This window comes from Motacilla alba, chromosome 3 (assembly GCF_015832195.1).
Source record: "Motacilla alba alba isolate MOTALB_02 chromosome 3, Motacilla_alba_V1.0_pri, whole genome shotgun sequence".
NCBI lineage: Eukaryota > Metazoa > Chordata > Aves > Passeriformes > Motacillidae > Motacilla > Motacilla alba.
This window is the reverse complement of record NC_052018.1, coordinates 52589290-52613781: the sequence shown is the minus strand read 5'-3', so window position 1 is coordinate 52613781 and position 24492 is coordinate 52589290. Positions and strand designations below refer to the sequence as shown.

General features: G+C 40.7%; 1 protein-coding gene across 8 annotated transcripts in view; it reads right to left on the bottom strand.

Annotated features, from left to right (window-relative positions):
* The window catches only part of NCOA7 (nuclear receptor coactivator 7), an 83790-nt gene that overhangs the window by 27924 nt on the left and 31374 nt on the right, over positions 1 to 24492 (bottom strand). For all 8 annotated transcript variants that reach the window (XM_038131298.1, XM_038131295.1, XM_038131301.1 and 5 more), the window contains exon 3: positions 11816 to 12069. In XM_038131298.1, the coding sequence (XP_037987226.1) occupies positions 11816 to 12069 (254 nt within the window). The remainder of the gene's footprint in view (positions 1 to 11815; positions 12070 to 24492) is intronic.

The window sequence follows — 24492 nt, the reverse complement described above, 5'->3', positions numbered from 1 at the left end:
CACTTCTATGCCAATGAACCCCACACTAACATGTGCTCATAAAGCAGTGCTTCCCTTCTTGTACTTCATACTTCATCCTAATTAATGCTGTATTAAGGGTGAACAAATAAATAGTCATTATTCACCTTCTGCATACCATTCGTGGTGTCACAGATTTCCAGCATCTTTTCTTAGTTACTTCACTTTTTCCAGCTGACTAATACTGCGATACTTTAGACTCTCCTGTTTCTCTGATCACACAGGCTGCCCTTCTTGCTAGCTTTTCTTCTCCTACTACATCCTTTCTGAGCTGGAGGAAGTAAAAACCCAACACAGATTTTAAGGTATGAAAAAAACCAATAACATGTGCTGGTGACAGAAAAGACAGTTTCCTTAAACATGTATGATACTAGTCATTTTTCCACATCACATACTTACCATTTTTCCATGCTGCTCAGTATGTCACTGCTGTTTCAGGACATTCCAGTCCCACATCTCTTTTACAGATTTGTTAGAAGCAATAAAAATATATTACTGTAGTCTAGCCAAGCACCAGGACAAAGGAGTGAAAACCTACAGCTAGCTTAAAAGAATCTGAAACACAATAAATTCAGGGGAGACAAGTTATCCCTTAATGTAACCTAATCATAATCAGGGTACTGACAAGAAATTAAGCAAACAAAGCCTCCTGGGGTAGCTTCCTTATCAATGAACGAGGCCTGATACCAATTATGGTGACAGAGTTGGGATACAGTAAGGATCACTTAAGTGATTCTACACACAGAGATCTCAAGAATACGAAATACCTACTTAGGACGATAGAGGGGGAAGACAAATCAGTTTATCTGACAATTTTTCCCATTCCTACCTTCTACCCTGACATTTTAATAACTTTCAGCAATTCTGCTATACCCAAAGTTGTGTATAGGATGATGTAACTGTGATTTAAAGCATCTTTCTGGCTTTTCTCATGACTCTCAAAGTGATGAACTGAACAGCATTTACATTAAAATTACTAGTTTTAAATAAAAAGTATTTCTTTCAGCTCCTGTCAAGCGTGGGTGAACCCCAGCACCACGGGGGTCAGACTTCTGGTTTAGGACACCTTCCACCCACTCTGATGTTTCAGCTGCAGCAGCCTCTGAGAAAAGACACCCAGCCTCTCCTTCAGCTAGCTGCAGCAGTTAGGGGGCAGGCATATAAAAAGGTTTTTTAACCATCTTTTCAGACTTACCTCCCTGAAGAAAACCAGCAAGTTTGGCAGAAACATTCCCTACTCAGATTTGGATAGTGTACTGCTACCATGTTAAATGAGAAATAAAATCCCTACGCTTTCTCACCAGCTCAGGTATCTTTCTTTTCTGCTTTCCACTTTCCCCGGAGTCTCCTGACAAGCCCTCACCTTTAATTCTGAATATTTTTACTCTACTGAATCCTATCAGTTGGCTCCCTCCTTCACTACTGCTGAAGTCACTTGAAACAACAGGGCAGCTGTCACCCATCAGGACCACACTTGTGCTCCTTCATTAGTGAGACTTCTCCTGACACAGGAACACAGCAATTCCCTGATCAGTACAAATCCAGACGCATGACTCTGAAATAGCCATGCCTTGAACAACTTTTATCCATTCTCATTAAAAACTGATTGTCCCACTAATTATTTTCCAAGCAATTATTTCAAAGGAATAAAGAGATCACCAGAAAATACAGAGCCTCAAGGAAAAATGACAGTCAGTTCAAAGAACTGATAAAAAAGGTACTAGCTCCTTCTGCTATTAGGTGTTTTTAGGTACACTTCAATAAAAACTTGACTACTGATATTCATGCAATATTCACATACTGCATGTTCTACACGAAAACCTGCAAATATTTAAGGAACTTAAATTTCCTCTTTATGTACTTCATCCCCAAGAAGGGGCTTTAGCTCTTTTGTGGTCTGACAGCATTACTTGTGAATCCTATTCTGGAACATGTCAGCATCTGAACACATCTTTCACTAAAGTATCACTATAAAATTTCTGACTATCCACCACATTAGGTACTCAAGCACAATACAAAGTGAGGAAAATCAGCCTGTCAACAAAGTAGGGCTGAGGGAAGGAACACTTAGGCATCACAAGAGAAAATATGGACATTTTACAAAATGGTTAACACTACACATGCTGGTTTTCTTCATTTATTTTGCTGCTTGGACACACCACAGCTTGCCTGGCAAGGAAGGCTATGCTATGTAAATCAACCAGGACAATGTCTCCTAAAATCAAGCACTGTACTGTCCTGTCTACTGAATGGTGTTTACAAGGTCATAGGCTAAAAATAGAGACAAAAATCACACAGATTCTAAAGATACAGGACACATGCCCTGTTTTCGTGTCTGGAGACGACATCAGCATCTGATGTGCTGCTGACTGTCATCACTTCATCACTAGATCCTTAGAAGCCATAGAAAAGAGCAACTCAGTTTATACAAGCTACTGATGGATCCCAAGCGTGACCCAACAAGTTGCAACAGAGACATCGCAACAGATTGAGAAGATATTAGGAAATGTCAGTAGAGAAAGCTGGGAGCAAGGATGTTACACAATCAAAAAAATCTGGCTTAACTTTGTATTATTACTTAAACACACGTGAAGAGAGTGCTGCTTTTCAGAGCATTTATATTGACTTTTAACAGTATTTTTCAAGCATAATATGGGAACTTGGTGGAGAAGAGAAATTAAAAGCCTGCCTTGAGGATACCATGTCTGAGTTTTGCAGACACCCTAAAAACGACTACCTCATGCCTCTGCTTAGAGACCAACAGATTTGCAACATGATTTCAAATGCACTATATTGTGCTTCTTACATACTTGGCTTATGAATATTCCTGTCCTAGAGAAGAATGTCTGAAACTAAAATGAGAATATTCTGCCTGTTCCCTGAGGGCAGAAATCCCAAGAGAGCTTTGGTGAGTCACTGGGAAGGGGGAAGGGAGAGCTGATACACGTGGGTGCTGCAGAGGACTGCTCCGCAGGCACTCAGGGTACAGATACTGGAAGCCTGGGTAGGGGAAGAGACAAAGGATGCAATCTGCCTGGTTGACAGCCCTCCCAGGAAACAGGGAACAGAAAGACCAGTGAGAGTCCAACTCTTTATCCCAGCACAGGTACACCACCAAGACCGCCTCCAAAGAGCTGCACGTGCCTTGCAGGTACTCCAGACTAACTCCTCAGGGCACCCGTGGCTCAGCTAGCACAAGACTCAGGAGGCAGCTGGCACAACCTAGAAAAGCCAGACTACCCCAGGCATGATGAGCCAGTGGATCCTGGAACTGACGAACTTACTAACCACAAAGACATATTTCCCTTCATTATCCCTGGCAGAAATATGACAACTCTTTTTATTAATTCTGACACGCTTCCTTTTCACCTGCTGCACATGCACACCTGTCACAGTCGCAACGTGGGCTATGGGACCAATCCTTCCACAGCCTTCCTCTCTTCCTCTGGGACCACTTTTCAGAGATGATAAGTGCACCTGAGTTTAAATATAATTAAAAACATAAGTGCTCACTCTTTCTGAGAATTCAGGCCTTGGGAAAACAGGCAGCCCTTGGAAACACACCTGGGTCTTCCAGCAGTGAGATCAGTTTTAGCTAACGAAACACCAGGCTGTCATTCCATAGTCTGACCTTTCCAGAATAGATCACAAGATGTCACTGCCTTAAATCTTACTTTGAGTAATTGCTATAGTGGAATGTAACTTTGCAAAATAGCAAATCCTGATATTTTTTCCCCCATGACAGAAACACCACTTTTTAATTTTCTGCCTCAACAATTTATGCCACTGTTAAAAAGGTATCCCTGATTTCTAATCTCCACTTGTTTCTCTCCATGTCCTGGTCTGCTGAGCCTGTCAAAACTCTCTGCTATGATATTTCAATTACACAATTAATTTAGGATAAGGTTCTTGGTTTCTTTCTCCCTCAAGAAGAGTTTTAACCAAAGTAGTCTTTTACAACTCCCTCTAGTCTCCAACATTTTCTCTCTTCCCTGACCTGTGCTAAACAGAACCCACAGTAAACCAAGTCAGAGAATCTGAATTAAGAGTAAAAACACCCCGTGTTTCAGCATTCTGGGTCCTGGAGGTCCAGAGAAGGCTAACAAGGACAAGCAAAGCCATGGAACAGCTGACATGTAAAGAATGCTGAAGATCTTCAGCCTGGAAAGGAAACCATGGAAGAGGGGTATTCTATAGGGAGAAAAGAACAAACAAAAACCCAACCAACCAGCCAGAAAACAACAACTAAACACACAAGAAAAATCATAGGAGTCTTGGAGATAGTGAGTAGGGACTGACAGTTCAGTTTCTTATACAAGAACCCATGGCCACCCAACAAAGCCAGCAGAAGCAAGATTGCTCTTCAAGAAAATGGTAGCAAACCTGTACACTCTTCACCAAAAGATACTGTGGAAACCTGCACAGGCCCAGGGAGAGGCAAGATAAGCACATGGCAGAGCACTCTAAATGCATTAACTACGAGCAGCTCAGAAGAGGACAGTAGTGTCATAATCTTCCCCAGACATCCAGGTGTGGCTCCTGTGGGAGAACATATGCTACACTAAATGGGCTCTGATCTGGAATGGCATGGGCTCTCCTACTGCCCCTCTAGCACTCCTTCCACCTAGAATCCCACATACCACCAGGCTTGGACACAGCAGTTCAGGAGCAGTCATACTGTTACTCCTTTTACTCACTTGCATAAAACTCTGAAGTACCTGCAGGACTTTTTTGCCTCCAAAATTATGTTTTCCAAGTTTATGGTCAGGTAAATGGGCACAGCAAGTACACCAAGTAATTTTTCATAGTTAACAGGCCATTCATCCTGGAAAGCTTTGTTCTACAGCCTACCTTTAAAACATGTAATCTCCCTGTATTCAAGCTACCACTAAATTCATGTAACTCAGCATTGATAACTTGTGATGAGCACTTTCCCCCCCTCCACACCTATAAAGTGTTGAATCACACAGAAAGCTATTGACCCCCTCAGAGCTAAACACACTTTGTCATCCTACCAGAGGGACCTACCAGCCAAATCTTAAACTTGAGGCATTCTAGAATATAAACTCAAGGGCTTCACATAATACTAGTACATGATATCAGCAATGTAATGCTTACAAATGCAATTTGCCTTGATTGACTATTCAAAAATTAAGGAAGGAATATACAAATTTTGTATGAACCTTTTTTAAAGGCTTACTGAAAAAAACCACATCAACTATCACAAATTCATCAATAAACTCTCAGGACTCCTATGTGAAAAACAGCTCTGTCAATTAAAAAAAAGTTGTGTCTATTAAGCTACTGTTTACCTCTGTTTCTAAGTGAGTGGAGAAAATCACACCACAGTACATAAGTAGATCAATTCTTTTTCTATGGCCTTTCATCTTCCTTGCTGTCAGAAGCACCAGAAAATTACTGAAAATTCAACTGCTAGTATCACATACTGAGCTAAAATTATTTTTTAACACAGTTAAGAAATCTCTTATTTTTTATGTTCCTGGACCATTTTCATGTTCTGTCCTTTACTTTCCCATTCAATTCCCTTGCTTCCTACTTGAAAGCTACATTAGATTATTAGATTACTTTAAACATTAGATTACTGACTATCAACAGGTGAGTTTACAAGTTGCTTTTATATATCCATATAGCTTCATTTCCTTCTAACGGAAGACTTAAAAATAGCTCGGTCTTCTGTCTCAAGATTAGGTGCCATGTGTGCCACTGGGATTTAGCTCATTTGCTTTGAGCATGGTGCCAATAATGCCAAGGTTGTGTTGATGGGCAATACCTACCTATTAAATACAAAACATCAACTTTCAACTATTTGCATCTTTTACTTAGTTTAACAACAAATAAAAGCTTATCCACCAAGATGAGAATTTGAAGTGGATGCCACACATGGGGAGCTTGCCCAATGTTAAGATTTACACATAAATTTTCAGAACTTAAACGCTAACAACATTATTACGGGCACTTATTGCTCAGATTGAATTCTCCTGCCTATGGACAAGGAATCCCTTCTCTGTGCAACTGTTTCTAGCAAACATCTGTTAATAGCACAGCTTCAATATAACCTGGTGGCCTTAACACTGATTCACTGGGATTCAAGACCATTTGTTCTCATTCCAAAACAAGTCACTTGAAAAGAGCTGCCTTTCAGTCCTTTGTCCACTTTATTTTTTCCACATGGTTTCTACAACCAGTGCTAATAATCCAGCTTCCTGAAGCTTCCCAACCATCCACTGCCCAGTCAGTACTTCCATTTTCCCCTCATATGCAAGTTATTCCAATCCTCTTAGTATTATACACAGGCAACTATAACCAAACTGACTTCTTACGCTGCTTCAATTTTATTTGAGATCTTCATTCTGAAAGAAACATATTATTTTCATTTTCACCCCTCCTTATATCCACAGTCATTTTTGGGCTGAAGCACAAGCACTAAGGCAAGGTCTCAGAACCTGAGAAAATTTAGATCCTGTTCTTACTGCAGTATTAAGCAACTTCAGACAACGGTGAGTAGCCCACTTTGTAAACCACTTGGATCACTTAGAATAGAAAGTACTTTACTACATGAATAAGGCTAACAAATCAAGCCCCCAGAAATTAGGGCTGATTACAGTTAGCTAGCTACAAGCAAAAATTTATATGGATTTTCTGTTTTATTTTTAACTATTTCTTCTTCTTTTATGAGTAGCACCTGAATTAGGTCCTCAACTGCATCTTACTGTTCTGTACCAGGTAATACAAAAGACAAAACCAGGACTCATAAGCAGAAGGAAATTTCCATTTTTAACTCAATATGTATTGAAAAGTCCACTTCAGATTAAGCCTACTTAACAGATGACATAACTATTTTGCAATATGTGTTCAGGAAGTGTCCCACCATTTCAAAACATTTAAATTCTCTATAAATTTTCACTGCATTGCAAGCAACTTTCATCTTTGAAGCAAAGTACTTCTGGTATCATGGGAGCTGCCTCTCCTGTTTTTGTTCCAGTCAGGGCCAATCTCACCACGTAATGAGTAATGAAAATTGTTATGTCCTCTCTGCTTTACTTACTAAAATTTGTTCTTGGTCATTTACCCAGAACATTTAGAGGCCTGGTAACTGCACACACACTGCACTGCTCCTGCATCATTCCCTGCTCAAGGGATACAAGTCAAAAAAAAGGCATCTGCTTTCTGCCCCTAGGGAGATACTCTGGCACCTCCTGCTCAACATGTGATACACTCTCTCATTAAATGGACAAATACCACTTTCACTCTCATGGTGTTTAGGAGTCCTGCTTGTTTTGATGTAAATCAGAGCTACACCAAGAGGGGGTTTTGTTACTCTCACATCCCGCTCCTGCAGAAATTGAACACGCTGCAGTGAATGGGAAATGATGGCTTTATGACTACAGAGCAGAATGATAAGCTAGTCTGCTGGATTTTATGTTGTTAACAAAAGTAATTCTGTGATATGGAACAAACCACCTAAACCAAACTTTTATTTATGACATATTCCTTAATGGAGACCAATTCCTCACATATGTTGCCTGCTTAGGTTTTCAAGTAAAATCAGTGGAATCTAGGAATATTATGCACATCTGATAGAAAGACACGTTATATCATGCTGGAATAAATACACGGATGAAATTCAGTGTCATTTTTCACCACTGTTACACTGCTTGCTTTCAGAAGCTCACACTTCTACCTGCCTCAGTGTCTTCAGTGGCACAACACAAATGTTTTCATCCAGTTCAGCAACTCCTGACAGGAAGTTGTGGTTTCCTAATCTTTCAATAAAAACAGGCTTCCCAGAGACAGCACGTCAAAACCAAGAAGCCAACCTGCAAAAGCAGGTCAGCTGGATTATCCCAAGAAGAAGGGAAGAGCATCCTGGGCACCAAGTACAGCAGCCAGAGCACCTATGCAACCATTGTACTGCGCCAGACAGGCATATCCCCTGGAGGCCTGAAAGCTGTTTACTGCAGCAACAACAGCAGAATGAGCGAGACAAAGTTACAAAGCAGATTACCACATAAACCAAAAGATGTGGCAAAAATATAGAGAAAGGAGTGTTATTTCCATCGATCTTCAGGAAAAACAACAGGCAGTATTAGCATCTCTGTTGTCTGAAGGCAAGAGAGCAAGGGCTATATCTGCAAGGCAATGTCTTATAGGATGAGATTTGGAGACTGAATGTTGCAAATTATTACAGAACTACAGACCCACTGAAGAACAGTGCAAGTGCTCAGAGGAAAGGAAGTCATGAGGCTACACCAGAGAAACTTTCTGGCAGTAGGACCTATTCAGCCACTTAGCAGTGCCTCAAGAAAAATGATCATTCCCGTATATACCATCAGGTTATTTGTACGGGTGCCACCACAGTGTAAGCCGATATGCTGTACTGAACAGTCTTGGCTGGGAGAGGGACGCTGGAGGATCCCTTCCTAGAGGATGCCCCAGTCGCACCGCCTCCTCCCTCCTCCTCCTGCTGCTCGGCTCGGCGGTGCCACCCGCCGGCTGCCGGCATGAACACAACGCTGCGCCTGATGCAGGGCAGGAGCTCCTCGCTGCACCTTCCTCAAATAATCCAAGCCTTTTAACCACTGTCTTTCGTACAACGCTTGGAAGGAATAACCACCTCCAGTTCTGCACAACCTTCAGGAGCTGTGTTAGTTCTTCCACCGGAGAAGAGGAATTTACTGAGCCAACAAAATCCTCCTGACAGCGTTGGTGCCTGCAGGAATCTATTAAAAAGCTATTAAAATCTATTAAAAAGCTCAGCATTCAAAGTGGGAGTCAGGATGCAAATTTGCATTTGCAAATTCAAAAAGGGCAAACACATTCAAAAGCCTCTAATGAAGGGATGTGGTGTGCAAGGAACAAGTAGTAATGAGATGTTATGTTCCTCCCCCCATCTTTTAGAACAATAAATAAAGAAGGATTTATTGTCCTGTAAAATATGAAAGGGAGATTCTTCAGAGGACAGTGGTCTTCATTCTGTTAGACTGACAGACACAACTCTTCTGGACTCAAATAATCTAATGACAGAACCTCCATTAATCCACAAAGCTTGGTTGTATCATGGGAATATGCAGGGCTATTAATACATTTAATAAATTTTCCTTCTGAAGAAAGTTAAATATTTTGATAAAGTGCAGAAAGCATTTCAGGGAAAAAGAAGAAATTCCTGTGTCAGATTTTCATAAAGTTAGAATTATAGAACTGTTTAAGTTGAAAGGGACCTTAAAGATCACCTAGCTCCAATCCCCCTACCATGTTCTAGACATTAGTCAAAGCTGGATAGTTGGGCAGAAACAGAGACCAAAACTCCCAAACCCTTCAAAAAACATAAAGAGAAAAATGGTTAACAGAGAGAGTGCGCACACTTTTTAGTCAGAGCACTTCCAAAACATAAATAATGGGACAAGTCAGAGGGGGAAAAAAGGGGAAAGAGGAAAATGAGGTATATGTATTCCTGACATTAAATAATTAAAACAGACATATGTGCATGGATAATTCCTCTCAGACACTTTCATATGAAAGTATATCAACAATGAAAAGAGAAAGTCTTTCCAGATTAGGCAGCACCTTCCCACCACTGCAGCTGACACAGCTTCCAGCAGAGAATTGCTGAACGTACACCTGGCAGAACTCATCTTATCAAGACAGATGGATTTGTCCTCTGCCACACCATGTGCAGGTAAAAGGCAAACTACTTAAACAAATTCAGTTCTTTCAGACTGCTGTGGGTGTACAGACAGCTCTCAGAAATTACTCAGGATATTGGCAAAGGCGGCAGTTTTCTGGAGAGCAGCAGTGACAAACAGCTGAGCAGGTTACCCTGTGAGCTATAGCTGCAGTGGGTGAAGGCAGTGTAAGCCATGTAGTCCAGTGCCATGGCAACTAACAATTCTACTGAAAAGACTTCATTTTGAAAGTTGCACATGGAGCTACTGCACTTGTTTCACAACCAGCTCTTTTCTGCCCCTATTTAAACTTTCACTTCTGCAATTTGGTGCTGCAGTTGGGTATAAGCCTTTAGCAACAACCAAAAAGAAGGCACTTAAACAAGGAGGAAGTTTTTATCTCTCTGGATTTTGCCAGTTCAGTCTGTGCTCAGCTCAACAGCAGCATTAAATTATTTCTCAACAGAAATAATTCTGTATTTCTGCAGAACCCAGAAACTCCGCACACCTGCATGATGATAAGTAGCATTTCAAGTCATCCTGTAATGATGTCAATCCACATGAAACCGAAGAACACTTAGGAAACAGACTAAGTAAAACCTGAGTTTGTACTGACTGTTGGATCACAAGTCAAAGACAACTCAAAGACATGAAAGACACCTTTACATTCTCCTTAGCTAGCACTGCCACATTCTTTAGTGACAGCGAGTGATCCCATTGACTCCCATCTCACCACCCCAAGTGCCAACTGTTGCAGAATTTTTTAATTTAACTCCTGAAAAACTTGAGAAACAAAATTCAGCTACCTCACAAACTCCTAAATTACTCTAGGTACAAAGAAACAAGTGCTTCTAGAAGAAGCACTTTACTAGGAATGCAGCAGAAGTTTATATTTTGGTGTGTTTGTGGTTTTTTATATCAGCATAATACCAAAGCAGAAAGAATTTACAGGTTTGTTCATTAACTGTTCTCCAGTTTTTCTTTTACAGATTTTATTTCCAGAACAGTGTGGTCAGAACTTCAGACAGAGAGTTCTGTCTTTTAGTTCTCAAATGATTGATCTCATGACATTCAAATCTGCCAAAAGTTACAGCCTGATCAATAAATCGCTGTAAACCCCAGGAAGCATTACTCCAGGGTTTACCTTCCCTATGGCAAGGCCTATGCTGCCTCATAAAAGGTGCTCTTCACTTGTGGGCTAGTCTGCACAATCACTCAAAACATAACACGTTTACTGCAGATTTCTTTTTTTTTATCCTAAAGAGGACTCCTCCTTAGGAGTCAGCCATCCATGCACACACTGCGTGAGCAGTGAAGAAGTGTGCTTTGAGGATAGCTGGAGTTTTCTGATCCATTCCTTCTCTTTGGGAAAGGATTCCTTACAAGATGGAACCAGAGTTCTCCAAACCTAAGAATTCATTCCAACAAAATACCTAGACAAAATCTGGAATGAGAAGTACTTCATAAATCATATCTAAAATCAGTTAAGACTATCTTACAAATTACAATCCAGAAATGCAGATGTGTATGTGACTCACCTCATATATTATTGTATAAATAATTTTTTTCTCAAGTACTTGAAAAAAAAAATCTAAAAAGGAATTTATAATTAATTGAGTTACTTAGACAGCTGGGAGGGGGTGAGGGGGAAACAAGCCATCACATAAGCCCTTTGACATCTAGTTTAAAAATATGCAATTAATTTACTTACTTCCTCACACTTCAACAGACAAACATGAATATGAATTAAGACTGAAGCCTTGAACAGTATACATCAGTTTATGAAAGAAATAGCCCTCCCAAAAAAACTAAACCCCATAAAACATTGAAGACTAATCTTAAAAATAACTAAAATAAAATGCAGTAATAAACTAACTGCTGCCTATAACAACTCTGAGTTTTAGAACTGAGAAACAAAATATAGGTATTTTTGTGAGAATGCAAGGTTTAAGTTAGTACCAGATATTTTGAATATATAATTCTATTTGCTTTTAGAGGAAGGATATCCAAAGTTAATTAACCTTTTAAGAAGGCCTACAGAATATGAGAAAAATACATTAGCAGGCTATCAAAATAAACGTATTTTAAAATACTACAGCATTAACATAACTCACCGGTACTGTAGTATCTTTTAAGTTCTGTGCGTCTGATGTCTTTCAGTTGATTGTACTTTTTCTTTTTCTTTTCCTTGTCTGGAGCAGTTTCCTTTTCCCCAGGAAATTTACAGTTGTCTTCAGAGGAACTGATTTGCTCCAAAATAACTTTACTTTCATCATCTTTCTCAGAAGGTGTTTTGGAAACAGGAGATCCAGGGGAATTGGCAGAGACACTCTCAGTGGTTTGTTTGACTTGCCTTTTCTTTTTCAAACTGTGCATAAATAAAAGAAACCCACATTAAAATTTAGCCAACCTCTAGAGAAAAATTGACTCACTTTCTAAATTGATCTTTTAAAAAATTAATTTAATATCAGAATTCCTTACAGCCCTTTAAAAATCATACATTTGGCATCAGTAACTTGGTAACTTAGATGATCCTACCTTATACTCTTTCTTCCATTATATCATAATCTCAAGGATACCGTCTCAAGAATAACAATATAGTTTTTACTGTTGTTTGATGAGAAGGAATAAAGAAAAACAAACAAACCATTGAAAAACTGGGAGTTTTAAAAAGGACTATACATCTAAATGTAAAAACAAAGTACTGAATTCATGTTTTCAAGATGAAGCTTTGTATAAAGTAAAACCTCAGATCACAATGTACTATAACACAACAGCTAACAACAATTCCACAGTCCACTGCTCCTGCGTTATGAAACCATCTGTTCTCATATAAACTTGTTATTTTTTTCCATTTTGTCCAAGGTTATCTCCTAGAGGCCACTCATGCTACTCCACAGCTGTTCTGGCACAACCCACACTAGCTGGTATTCCAAGTCACTCAGGAGCTCCTTCTGCAGCGTTATCAACGTGGCCACAAACTGCTTGTGCCAGAACATTTTCCAGCTGCCTAGATTTCTTCTGAGAGAAATCTTAATGAGCTGCCTATCTTCCAACTTATCACTATAGCAACAAGAGTATTTTCTTTTTAGAAGACTCCTTAAAGCATAGATCAAGTGAGAAAGATGCTTCAGGAATCCTAACACAGAATTTTCTGCTAAATCACCATCTGTAGCACTGAGTTTGCCTAGTGAGAGCAAAGATTGACTTTATGGGTTGAGGGTCACTGTCACTAAAATAGCTTCCAGTTAATGACTGACTCACACCATCCAAAATAAAAAACAAATCTATCTAATGCTCCTTCTCTTCAGTACATTAACTTATTGGTTATAAGGTACCTAAGGGAGTGAGTAGTATACTTATCTGGTTGATGCCAGAAACTTTGCTCTGTGCATAGAAAGAATTATGCACAGAAAATGCAGACAACCAGTGAGTCACCACAAGTGGGAAAAGGTCTCATGAGCTCACAGCAGTAGCTTACGTAAGTGAAAACTTAATACAATAAGTTATTAATATAATGCAGGAATTTCACAGATTCTTTCTTCCACCTTTTATGTTTATATGCTTTTCATGTATTCTTTTAGACTACAACATAAAAATACATACATGGAGCAATTGCAAATTTTAGAAAAAACATTTTAGGTTACACACCTTTTTTTAAAAATAAAATACTAAAACCTGTTCCAAGTTTAGAATGTTTACACTGAGAAGGGTCAGTTTCTCAGAGTACATGTGACCAACACTTTCCAGTGAAACACTTCAAATTACAACAGTATTGTTGTGTTGTTTGTGTCTCTCACTCATGTATGTATACATATTTCTTTCATGCTTCCCAAAATAGGAAGATTGACATCCTGCAGCCAATCCAGTGAGGATGCTGCGTTCCCCATTCACTCAAACTCACAGATCTGTAAGATAATTAGCAGTAGAGTAGCTCATGCTCTGCCCAGCAAGAGACAGTTACTGTATATGAAATTTATGAATTCAGTCCTGACTACATATGAAAACACCATACAGAGATTTAGAAAATATGAAAGTGACTACATCTATGTAACAAATGAAGAGTTTAAACTGACAAAGCATTAAACTGGACTAATTAAAAATTGCATATGCAAAGGAGGCTTATTTTTAACTAGCAAGCCACAGCCCTTATAAAAGGCTGCTGTAGCAATCACAAAACATTACAAACACTTTGCATTCACAATGTGTATATTTAGCTCTGGTGTAAATCTTGGCAATGCAGCCCTCTATGCTGAAATGGCATATTCCTATCATGGTTATACCCAATTACAGACTTCTAAATGAGCCACATTCCTGACTTTTGACTCCAGTGACTCAATGACCTTCCTGTGTGTGCGCATATCACAGGACACCCAAATCACTTGCTTCAGTAGATGAGAACTAGCAAGCATGCACCGGCACCCCATTTCTGTTCACACTGCAGCAGAGACTTCTGTCTTCAGATTCACAGTCTATTTGTTTTGATCACAAACTCTTTAGTAAGCTTTCTGTAATATGAATGTAGAATCTCAAAACAACAGGAGAGCCACTAGTGGAAATATAGAACCCTTTCTGGCAGGGGGAAAAAAAGAATTAAGAGTAAAACCTCTCTAGAGGTCAACAGTCCTTGTGATGAGGTTACCAGCTTCTCTCAGTACTTTCCTTAAAACATTCTAATTTGAACTGGAGTTTTCAAAGATGCCCCTGGCAACTTTTAGAATGAAGAACTAAAACACAACTGGTCCATTAGTGATAGAAAAAACAAAAGCAGAAAGGAGAGTCTGAACTGACTCACTGCAATGCAACTGACTGGTTCTTGTCCTCACTGTTAAATCCTGCTGCACTCCCACTCCTACAGCACACTGGGGGCTCATTACACAACGTACAGCATCCCCAGCACACAGCTGCTGCTGCTGCTGCGAATGGACAGTGTCACCAGTACTTCAGGTACAAGTGATCAAGAATCTGGGGACTCCATAATTTCTATTCCATTGCCATGGCAGTTATCAGATCTTCAGATGGTGCCAAGCTTACTCCTCCTGCCCACTTCTCCATTTCAAGGCCATGACCATCCAACTCCAAAATTGTTAATCTTGGCACTAGGAAAAAAGACTAAATTAAAACCAAGTATCCATGGCATTCCAGACAGGATTCAGAGTAACTGCAACTCTGCCTAGGGCTGTTATCTCTGCTTGTAAGATGCTTCTTCCTGAGGTTTCTAAAGCCTGGTAAAAATTACCCAAACCCCTCCAATTCACCACTCCTGAAAAGCCTTGCCTGTAATATATCAAGGAACCAAAACAAGCCTTCAACAGCATTTAAAGCCATAACGGCAGCCTCAAACCTCCTATGCTTTTTGACATTATGCACCCTCTGAGTAAAGCAAAACCCTGTAAACATACAAGGCAATTCATTATTAATGCACACTTGGTACAGTGCAGCAGAGACTGGATTGTGAAGAGCACAGATGAAGGGTTTACTGCATTTTAAACTTCATTCCCTTGAGGTACCTCCTTCAGCCTCCACTCACCCTTCTCTCACACTGACCTGTATGTCCCACTGTCATGGTTTGGCGCTGGCCCAATGCCAGTGCCCCCATGAAAACCCATTCTCCCCTGGTGTCTGCTGTGAGATGTGATGAGAGACAGAGCAAAGCAGGCCTCCACTTGTAAACAAGAAAAAAACTTTATTATCATATAACTACAATAAAATTAACACACAGAGCAGAAATGGAAACCTTTTAAACATTTCTCCTCCCCCCACTCAATTTCCCACAGAATATCACAAAACCTTAGATCTTAATCCAGTCCATCACCCTTCAGATAATCAACTGAGTCCATCTCCACCCTTCCGACAATCACCTCTCATTTCATCAAGGAGAGAGGAGCCCTCCTTGCGCCACAGGTTTCCCCTGGAAAAAACACACGGCCGAGTCCAGCTGTGTTTCCCCGTCACTCAGCAACTACTTTCGTGACTTCTTCCTTCCATGTTCAGTGCTCTCACCACTGCACATGGACCAGAGCTGCTTTTAGGGTTTCCCCTTTCAAGGATGCTTCGCCCAGTTCCAGGAGAAAACGACAGTCTCTCACCTTTTCGGGACACTAGTCCCCCCCAATATTTCACCCCCTGGGGCCGAGGGGTCTCACTATCACTTCATCACCTGTCGTCTCCGCTCACATCACTCCTTTGGCACCAAGCCACCGCACTCCCCCTAAAATGCAGTCTCTGTATTATAGGAAAGGTTCTGTCCATGGCCATACAAGAAAAGTCCAGCCAAAAGCCACTCCATCATCTCCTCCACCTAGGATTTTCTCAACTTCTCTCAGTCGCTCTTCACTTGCACAGCTTTCATCACACTTGCACATTTCTTCTTATCCATCTCTCTCCTCCGTCAACTCCCGGAGGATCAGCATTCGCAAGGTTTCCATCATCTCACAAAAGCGTTAAAATCACAGTCTCTGCTCATCTTGAACTCCCACACTAGCTCTCCGCCGGCTCCGCGGGGCATTCTTCCCATTGTCCCCCCACTTCTCTTCCTCGGCCAGGCCGGTACTATCAAGTTCAAGATAGCACTGGCACCTCTCTCTTTCTCTCTCTCTCCTGAGGAAGGGGGGCTGCCCGCTGCCTCTCTCCGAGTTCTTCCACCCTTCATCTCTGCGGGGAACCCACTCCCATCCAAGCCATCGCCTCCCGTCGCCGCCCAAGGCTCCGGCCCACCTCCCTCCGGCCACATGGCCTCCCCTCCCCCGCCCAGCCCGAAGCCGGGCGGGGGAGGTCTGACCTTCTCCACCGACCGGAACCAAAAGAGCGTTCCCCTGGGAGCTCTCGCTTTTAACCCCTGTATTCTCAGAGGCGTATCTATATTCTCAATGGTCAAACCAGGTGCCAATATCCACATCTGGGCACCTATTGGTTTGACCACTACCACCTCCCAAAAACTCACTTCCTCTCAAACCACGACACCCACACAAACTGCCAGTCCTTCTCCCACTCAGATTTCAAACCTGTCACCTCCTAAAGAAGGTAGGGGCTGAAAGTTTAATCTTCTCTTCTCTCAGCTCTCAGGTATTTCCTAACCTTCATGACCAAGAGTTGCTATGAACAATGGTTTTAAGAACATAATTTGCTGAATTATTTCTTTTTTCAACTACTTTAGAAGATTTGGAGTGGGTTTGTTCAGTTTCTAAGGGGATGTCTGTGAACAAATCTAATGCTCAGTTTTGTCCTAATAGTTATGAAAGTAAAAGGGAGCTGAACAACAAAAGAAAATTAAACCTTTCAGTTTGATCTTGTTCTGCAATTAAATCAGCCTTTCAGGCAAAACAAGATGCATGCAGTGAATTCATTAAGTGTTGCAGCAGAAAATGCTTGGTTTTCAGTATCAGTTGATGGATATGTTGTGTTCCACAAAGAAAGCTGCTGGGGGAAGAAAGAAAAAGAAAGAAGCAGGGAGGGCAGTATAAACGAACATCTTATCTGCAAAACCACTCCTGTTTATGAAGAAAGTCTTACACATCTGTAATTTCATTTAGACACCATATACCATTTTTCAAGCTAGTTGATTCTGACAGGCAAAACATTTCTTCTCAGTTTATACAGAGGGGGATCCATTCCAGCCCCTCAAGTGCTTTTACGAACAACAACCAGTAAGACATTTTCTAAGTTTGTACTAATACAAAGTTTGCCAGCAAAAGCAAAACTTACTGCAGTACAAAGATCATTTAATTTAATAAAGACTAATGATTGAAATGGACACAATCTCAGAGTAGGCAGGTAAAAATGCAACGTTAGCAGCGCTTACTTAAATTAATTTGCAACTGCCTGTTTAATACCTTGGGCACTGACTTACAGGAAAAGAGCTAGGAAACATTCCAAGAAATGGCCTACTTCATCTTCCCAATCCAACTCTATTTGACTGCCTATGAAAGGCAAATAACCAATTTTTAGAATAAAACAGCCTGAATTTCCCATTACATTTACAAGGTAGGTGGTTAGGGTAAAAAGAAAACTCAGAGAAAAGAGGGGTGATTTTATCTCCCAAGTTCCACTAGAAACTACAACCAACCAGTAAAGCAACTCTAACTCTGAGACAATAAAGACATGGAAATCTGACAGTAACTTTTTTCCTAGAAGTTTCATTTTGTTTTGCATAACATTTATTCAGTAGAGGTGTCTAACAGACAATTCAACAGGACCTCATTCAATACATAATACCACAGTCAAAGAGCACTAGGTCCTTATCACAGGATGTTCTAAAAAACTCCTGTGATAGTAAGGCATGTTTTTTAAGATGTATTAGATTCATAAAGATCATACACCATTAAAAACTCTTGCTTTAGAAACCAAAAACATCTAATAAAGTGGCACGCCAAAAATATAAACAAAAGAAGGGGGAAGGGAGAAGAAATCTTTTTATCTTTCAGCCAACAAGCCGAAGTTTTCCTTTTTGGATATTTTCCACAATGTGCATCCTCTAAAATGTGCCTTGATATCTGGCATACAATCATCTTAACATCCTGCAGAGCACAAACAGATCATGTTCCTCAAATACCATTTTTTAAAATCTATTTATGCATCTATACAATAAGATTACAAAAAAATCCTTTAAAACACTTCAAAAACCTTAATCTGTTTTGTTCCCCTTAAGATTCCTTTCTATAAAAATGATACGCACCCCAAGTAATTACTTCAGAATTAATAATTTTAGTCCTAATTTAAATCTCTGCACTGATTGTAATACATACTAGTTTCTTTCTACCCTCCATGCCTTTCTCCACCCATCCGGAAGAGCTAAATAAATCAAATGTCACGTCAAAAAAACCCCATACCTACCTACAGAAATCTGACAGTAAAAATCTCCATTAGTCACCCACTGGTCTGATCTTAATCAGTCCTTCTCTGCCAGCCTGCACAGATCACCCCTGTCCCCTTCATCCAGCTTAGTGCCAGCACGACTCAGCCAGCTCCAGGCATGGCCCTGCTCTCATCCCATCCCATGGAACCTGAAGAATAAACAAATCTCAGACAAAATAAATCTCTGCTGCTTGCAAAGCCAAAGGAAGTCAGACTGCTTGGCAGACCGTAACACTTAACCCAGACCTTCCCACTGCAGCTACTTTCACTTCAGCACAGAAACAAATACAAAGCCATTCACCCCCAGAAATCTTCCTAACACTGAAGAGCACCCACCCCACAAGGAAGCACATTCCATGGAACACCAGCCATTTCAGGTTGGCACATGTCCTGTTTTGGAAACAAGCAAGCCACAAGGCTGTATGTTTACTATTAAAACAGACTATTAAGGCAAATGTAAGGGAGAGAGTACATATTTTGCCAGATACTTAAAGAATATCTTTATATCTTCTACAGAGAGGAAAAAACTACCAGAAAATCAATTCTGAAAAAGTTATCAAGGACAACCATGTGGTTCCAGTATGGTGGTTGCAGACACTCAAAAGTGTCCATAACCTGGTCATTCCAAAGGACAAAAAACAGCTCCTAAAAGCTCTGATGTTAGTAGCACGGGTCAAAGCTGGAAATTTCCACTTTTATTGGAGCTCCTGTTACTGATTGACAGCAAGTACCACCACCAGGCTTCACAGATCGTCAGCCAGCAGCAATGCCCAAGAAAGCTGGCATGCTCCAGAGAGTGAAGTGCTGTACTGACAATCCAGGGTATGTCTATCTTCTTCCCAATACTGTCATTAGCTTAAGAATCAGGTCACTACATCTGTTCCATCATCTGTAATGTGGAGGGGAGGATTTGTAGTAAAGTTGTTCTGGAATTTTAAAGACACTACACTTTCTGATGAGTTCTTAGATTAAGTAAAAATGTTAATCTTCCCTCCCCAGTTTTCTGACTTAGATCCGGAAAGTTTAAATCTCTCATCTAACATATTTTATGTTTATTTAGGGGGTGAGAATAATCCCTGTTTCCCTGGGTAAAACTCAAAGAGGGTTTTGAGCTGTCTGAAAGTTTTTATTTTCCTAAATTTAAGACTACAGTGTTCCCACTCACCTAACACACTTTCCCTTTTCAAAAGCAAAAGTATCCCCACCTTTTGTGTTTACTTAGCAAAAGAGGTTACAATGGATTCAGCACTCGGTTGCTACGACAACAATTTAATAAAATCTTTTCCATAGGAAAAGGATTCTGGAAAGCTATTTTGCTTGCTTTAGACATCTATTTGATTCTCTCCCTAATAACCTTAGTGACTGCAAGCTCTCAAAGAACAGCCTTAGGCAGAAGGCAGAATGAAGAAGTCATTCCCTTCAGATGACTCCTTTAACTTTGCCAGAAGTTCACTTAATAGGCTTATTCAGTCAGAGCAGCAGCACAGAACTATTTTGTCACAAATACCAACTTGATTTTTAACACACTCCCATCGTGCTCCTCCTGCTTTCTTCTGGTGACAGTGCCAGATACTCTCTCCTACTGTGGTGTTCATTCATCATCCCAAAAGGCTCCTACACATGCCAGGAATTCTTCTGAGAGTAGCTCAACGAGACATTCTGCCTGCACTGAAGCCCTGGCAAGGGAGGGATGGCTATGCCCTGTCACCTCCAGACAGTGCTGGCTCCCAGCCCTCTCCCCCACTTAATGCCAGCCCCTCGAGCCACCACTCCCCCCCACATCAGCTGAGTGAAACTGCAAGAAAAAGGGAACTGCAGTTACACAGCAAAGGAGGATGTTACAGAGAAGCTGCACAGAAAGAGTCACACCATAGTAAACTTTTTTTTTATTTTGATGAGGACAATAAGCTCATCAAGCTGGCTGACATATCTCAAGTTTCTCCAAAGCTTTGACAAACTCCTCACTCCCTGCCTCAACTGAACACTCTTCATAAAGCTCAAACTCCATGAAAAAAAGAGGAAGGCCCTTTAAAATTAATATTTAATTAACATAGGGAAACAAAATGCAAGAATTGAGAACAATCCCAAAGGCAACAACAGAGTACATGGAAAGTGCTAGGGGATGTGTGCTGCTCCATACAGTGGTTACTCCACACCCACCTTCTCAGATCACCTATGTAACAAAATTTCCTGATAATAGAAAGCAGTTTTAGTATTGATTAAACTGCCTGAAAGCAGAAAGAAATTTAGTGCTCAGTGACTCAAATGGCAATAAACATCCGCAAGGAAGAAATAAAACAGTAGGTGAAAATCAATGGTCATTTACAGCAAAACCCACAGGAAATGTGCCACACATCATGCAGTAGTAATGTAGTTGGAAACCACCTCCAGGAAAAAAAAACCTCAAGGAGTGCTATCTTAGTATTTCTTATATGAGAAGTACCAAAGATACCAAACTAAATTCTTTCAAGAATTACATTCAGATAAAAGTGAAATGCAGACAAAAATAAATAGCTTAGGCATGTTGTTTGCCAAAGATGTAAAAAGGTACAAAAAGCCAATATGAAAATTCATCCTGGCAGGGCCATGGAGAACACAGTGACAGGGATAACAGTCTTTCAGTTTTGGTGACTTGGTTGGTTTGTTTTGGTTTTAGGGAGTTGTTTGTTTGTTTTTTTCCTCAGAAGGAATCTACATGGCGAACTGTTAGAATGCTGTACACATGTGGGCATACTCTTGAAGGATACCTGCAGGCACCCCCTTTTTTTTTTTCCTGACCCCCATTCTTGAGAATCCATGCCTGGCCACCAGCAGAAATCAAGAATGGTGAGTGCAACAGTAACTAGCACAGCAAACCTCCAGAGCTAAACACTATTTGAGGAAGGGAGACTTGTCTCAAAGCCTGTAGCTCAAAGAAACACCTTTAAGCCACTTCTGTTAGCAAAAGAAGGTGCCTCTCTCTCTCTCTCTCTGCTCACCACTGATTCTGGCCCCAGGAGCTGTCCCCATTCTTGCACAAACCCACTTGTTGCAGCTGCACAGGGACCAGATCTGGGAAACTATGTAGGTTAAAGGTAACCCAGCAAAAGTACCAATACATTAATTACATTTTTCCAAATTGGTTTACTCCCCCATTAGATCCCACTAGCCTGCGCTAGAATTGGTGCCAACACAAAAGGAGGCAGCCTTTTGTAAGCAGAGGCAAGACTGCTCCTCCAAGCAGGCACTTTGCTGAGACAGAAGGGCTTGTCAAGCAACAGCCTCTGTTATGTTACTTGAGATCAGTAATAAGAGGATGCCAGAAAGCCAAGCCAGGCACACACCACACCATGCCCAACAGACCTCTGGACTGGAGCACTGAAGTGGTCATGGCAGATTCTTCCCACTTATCCAGAAAAGGTGCTTTGATGATGGGAAATTTTCATAAACATTGGCACTCCGAGGGCTGGAAGATGGGCAGCTTCCCCTGCTGCAAAAAGGAAACATTGACTTTGTTCCTGCTTCTCCAACAGCAGCAGAGAGAGAATAAAGTGCTGTTTTCTCCATAAAAGGATCTTAATGTTGAGTAAGGTGACATAACTCAGTAATTGAAATCACCTGTCAGTGTTTGCTGAGCAAAAGGATTGGGGTGATTCAGAAGTTGCTATGGTTGAGAAGTCAGTGACCAAAGTAAAGTAAAAAATTCAACAGTTTTCTTATTTAAATGAGCAATAATAGAGATATCTTAGAGAGGGAGGGGACTTGGATTTAAAGTGACTATCTTTCCTCTTGCTTTTTTAAGAAAGTTACTTTGCAAATTACCATTTAAATGTCACGGTGCTCTGCATCACTGCACCAACCTCTATGGCATCAAACAATCAATTTAATACAGCTGTAAACAAAAGTAGTTTAAAAAAGAAAAACACAAAGAAAAAACCCACACTTTCTCCTTTATATTATTAATAGACAAGGACATGGTTTTTTTCCTTTTAAAAAAGGCACTACATGGAAGGCAAACCAATGGCTTTAAATGCTAACTTTCATAGTAACACCAAAATTATCCAAGTGTCACCACATATTTCTCAAGGATTCTGTTAGTAACAGCTGGATATCACAGTACAAGAGATACTGTGCACAGGCCTACAAACAGGTTGAAGACTTATCTATTCAGGAACAAATTTAGAGCAAAAAGCACAGCAATGCGAGTGGAAAAAGGTTTTATTTAAAGTATTTCAAAGTAATTGCTAAAAACAAATCTCAGCCAACCATGTATCTCAGTTCTGTGTTTGCATTCATTGTCCTCAAACAACTTGCAACCTATTTTGCATGTTGAGCAGTTTAACGGCTTTCCTGAACAGACTTCCCATGAACTGGCAGGCAGCACGGAAGAAAGGTCCAAGTTCACTTAAGATACTGTTACATGGATTAAAGCTCTGAAAAGACACACAGCTATGCTGTCATGGAGGAATAAAAAGGAATCTGTGTTTAGAATAATGGCTGATATTTTCTCATACAACAGATAGTTCATAAGTGAGAATCATGATCAATCTACACCCAGGACAGGTGTCTGCATCATCTTCTATATACAATAATATGGCACCACTTTTCTAATACTGTAGTGAAAAGACCATTAACCATAGGTATAAAGAGACAAGACAGGGAGAGCTTGTCTATATTGGACAGTCACATAGCAGACATGTATAAATGCAACTTCCAACAAGCACATACCTTAAAATGAGAATTTGACATGGTCTGATATTTTTCAGCAGCCATACCATTACATTAGTGTAGTCAGCCCTCAATTACACTCATAAGAGATAAAATGTGTATTAATTACTACATCTTAAAACTCCTCTGTGGGTTTTATATCAAATATTATATTATTTATGGATTTATTTTTGCCTGAAGAATATTTGCATTTTTTCATTTTCACTTCAACTGAATCTTTTAACCTGCAGTCAAAATGTATATGGCTGGAAGGGGAAGAAGCAATTACTTCAGGGAAAATGAAAAATAAACAGTAAACCTTGCCCTCTGTCAGACTGATGGAAGATGGGAAGACACAAGAGGCTCTGCTCTATGTCTGTCAGTCCATGAGGTCTCACTGCACTTGAGGCAGTAGCTGAACTAGAATAATAAGCTGAAGAAACCAGGAAGTTGGAGCACTCCTGAATTTAATCCTGTGAGGCAGCCCTTCTGCTCCTTGCAGCAGCACACCCATGAGGCTGAGTGCTGCCACCCTGCACATGCAGAGCAGGAGGGTGGTGGCGACAAGCAGGCCAGGAGCTATCTTCAGCCTCCTGATATTTTCAAGGACAACGACCTCCTACTAAATCCAGCCAGCCAAAGCCTGATAAGGGAGGGGCTCTGTGACATTCTGTCCTGCTGCCTGCCATTATGCCCACCAGTCCATTCCCTTCTGGGCTGGGAGGGAAAGCTTCCTGGCACGCTGGGTCCTACCCCTGCTATGACAGGTGGGTAGGGAGCTGCTGGCATCCCCTCCCCTCCCGTGCTCTGGCACTTCTCCCTGCAGCCACAGTGCTTTGGACCTGCTCCCACCACTCGAGCCTGGACAGCTCAGCTCTACAAGCAGCTTTCCGTGTTCTGTAATACCTAACAGAATGGTTCCTCACATGCATAAAATTGCTCAAATGCATCTGTCCATGGGACCAGAGTCATATGCTGGAGTTTTGGATTGCCAAAAAAAAAAAAAAAGAAAAAACAAGAAAAAACAGTTTTGGCAGTATTTTTAAAACAAAAAAAATCCTTCTTAGCCTCACACAAGCAGAACTGCAACATGCAGCACCTGCTGTGGCACAGGTGGAAAGAGCAGTAGCATCTTTTTAACATTTAGTTCACTAAGAGATAGTGAACATACAGATAAATCTTCTGCTTGAGGAGATTTGACTTTTAAAGGTTGTCTGATTGAAACATGTGATTGACTCCTTCAAGCCATTTA